The following is a 2,916-nucleotide window of genomic DNA, read 5'->3' as shown; positions in this document are numbered from 1 at the left end:
AGCGGGGTCGGGAGGGGTGCTGGTGCCTATCTCCAGCTAACGTTCCGGGCGAGAGGCGGGGTTCTATAACTATATAGTTATAGATAAATAGATAGGGAATGTAGAGATTAAAATCATTTAACTTCTGGCTCGTTGTATTCTCTTGTCCTCCCGTACTCAATGATGCCATGCGTGGAAATAAAAGCTACACAGAGATGACAGTCAACGCTCCACGTCATACATTTTCAGAGTTTATTCTAACATTTAAAAGTATAAAATCACATTGACACTTCAAACACACTAAAACAGACATTCATTTACCTGAGACAAATGGAAAAGAAGAAGAAAGAAAGGCAAAGACATTTTTGGAGAATTGCAAAAGCAAATCTGGTTTGTTCCTCACGTGCACAAATTTTTTATAGTAAAGGCGTATTCTTCTCTGTAATTTAAGATGAGCAAAGATAAGGTGTATCTTTGCTCATCCAACCAGGAGCTGTCTCAGACTCTATTAAAAGTTAGAAACTCCCTACAATTTGTTTTCAAGATCAAACACCAGTTGTCTCCTTTATCTAAACAAGTGGAAGCAGAGCTTCTCCTCCACTGACCTGAACTCATGCTGTTTTATGACTTTTCACAGATCAGTGGAATTTCTCCTGATTGTTTCCCGCTCAAACAAAGGGCAGATCAGAAAATCTAGCAGGCAGTCTGCTGTAAATACAGGTAAAATAAAGGTTAATAGGGCATAGTAAGTTATTAATCTGAAAACTATAATTAGGCTATTTCAATCAAGACATGTTAACAACTAGGGGAGATTACAAATTAGATTATGTTTTACAGATATTCTATGTTGCATTCAGTTTTACACCAGCTATTTAAATCTTGTCAAGATGGTCAAAAGGTTAAACTCACACAAACAGCCACGACCTCATGTGAATGCTTGTTCAATCCACAGGGAGGTTAAGAACTGTGTTTTAAATGATAGAAAACTAAAAACTAAGCTATTTTAAATTCAACTTATTGTGTTATATTTAAAATAAACATCCTACAAATGAGATGCCCACTGAACCATGGAGGCAATTTACAACCAAATGTTCTTATTTTAAAACGCTGTTAATTTTATATAATATTGTACATGTGGTTAAGTTTTAAAACTAGCATATTTTAAATTTATTTTCCTAACATGAATAACAATAAAAAAACAGCCACATAAAATCGTAATAGTGTGTATTGGCGCTAGTATGGATGGGTTATGACACAACATATACGTTCATTCAGCATCACTGATGTAACGCACGTGAAACCTTCGCGTTTGTTACATCATGACCTTCACATGCCCCACTACCTGTCCTGTCCCATTCCGGCCACACTCAAAAAACAGAAAAGGACAACAATAACAAACTGTATACTCTCGATAATTTTTTTTACAATTATTGTTCAGTTTATACCGTCTGGCATACTCTCGCATAGTGTTCACGAACGGCCGTAGAATATTTTGCCATTCAATATAATTTTTCAGGCAGTATCTGTACAGCCTAATTCGGGGTCCTTCGGTGGTGTCTGGTGCAACATGTGTTAGATCATTCCAGAAGCGTCTCCGCACTTTCTTTGCTGTTGCAGACCAGACACAAGTAGTCAGAACGGGCCTGAGCTGGAGCTTCTTTCCGCTTGGACACTGACAAAGGACACTTCTGCAGCTTTATCTCCACAGTTAAGCTGTTCTCAAGTCGCTCTGGGGCTTTAAGCCTACTGCGCTGCTTTTTTGTTTGCTCGTTTGGAAACAGCTTTGGTTAGCTCATTAGCCGGCTTGTCGAAATGTTGAGTGTCGCAAGGAGCGTTTCAAGGTCTTTGCCAACCAAGATCTGCTCTCGAAATGTGTCGTCTTTGGTGAAGAAGGTAAGAGGTCAATCATTTTATTACTACATTTACACACGCTCTGTGCTCATTCCGGCATGACACCCTGACATCTAGCCGCTTAGCACAGCATGCTAGTAGTGCTAGCTTAAGGCCACCTCGCAGTTTGGAGAAAAGCCTTTGAAGTTGACTGAAGTGGTTCGTGACTTTTAGTTCTTTGCTGGGTTATTGAACATCTGCTGGGTGATGGTGAGCTGCTCATGCAGCTCAGTTTGCTACCAACCTCATCACGACAGGATGCGTCAAAACGGTCACGCGTCAACTTAAGAGGTTATTACATGAAGAAATTAAGCAGAATTAAAATTCACACATTCTCAGTTAGTTAGTTTAAGAACTGTTCATTCGTCTTCGAACTATGCAAATTTTCTGACAAGGTTTTTCCAAGGGGTTGTTAGTGAATGGTTCTGTGACCTTCATGAGTTTGCTCACCCGCTTCATGCTGTTACACCGCTAAAAAGGGGCCCGGGAATCTTCTGACTTTATCTAGTTTAACATGCTAACATCGAGCGGTCCTCATTGTAGTTTCAGTGAGTTTTAGTCATTTTGTAATTTTATGTTCTAAGGCATGTTGGAGTGGGTTCCAGTCGGATGCAATCAGAGCTCTGTCCAGAAGAGACTATGCGTGAGTAGAAATGCTGTCAGACTGCTGAGTGAAATTTACCCATATTCAAAGCTAGCTACACAGTGTGAAACACACACTCATCACTTCCTGGTATGAAATGTGTATGTGCTGCAGGTCAGAAGCCATCAAGGGGTCAGTGATCGGCATTGACCTGGGAACCACCAACTCCTGTGTTGCCGTCATGGAGGGGAAGCAGGCCAAGGTGAGGATTAGCTCAGTAATGTGGACACACTGCTTTAAACAGAACTGCTGTCTCAAAGTTAGTCAGCATATCTACTTTATTTATCTTTTCATTGATTGGATCTTATTGTTGCATATTGGAATAGGTAAATGATTAAACATCATTTGTTAGTGTCAAATCATGTTCATACTGAAGTATTTATGTGTCAAGCATTGATTTCATT

At 39.8% G+C, this 2,916-nt stretch overlaps 1 protein-coding gene across 1 annotated transcript; it reads left to right on the top strand.

Moving 5' to 3' along the window:
• Positions 1 to 1,536: 1,536 nt before the first annotated feature.
• LOC106940585 (stress-70 protein, mitochondrial-like) lies at positions 1,537 to 2,771 on the top strand (the record flags this gene model as incomplete). The annotated part of the gene is made up of 3 exons (XM_015023365.1): positions 1,537 to 1,872; positions 2,454 to 2,512; positions 2,627 to 2,771. Coding segments are annotated over exons 1-3 (285 nt in total), but the record flags the coding sequence as incomplete, so codon positions are not given.
• Positions 2,772 to 2,916: the final 145 nt, after the last annotated feature.

Source organism: Poecilia latipinna, unplaced genomic scaffold (genome assembly GCF_001443285.1).
Source record: "Poecilia latipinna isolate Pla-1442-1.1 unplaced genomic scaffold, P_latipinna-1.0 Scaffold3288, whole genome shotgun sequence".
NCBI classification, from domain to species: Eukaryota; Metazoa; Chordata; class Actinopteri; order Cyprinodontiformes; family Poeciliidae; genus Poecilia; species Poecilia latipinna.
This window is presented reverse-complemented; position numbering and strand designations above follow the sequence as displayed.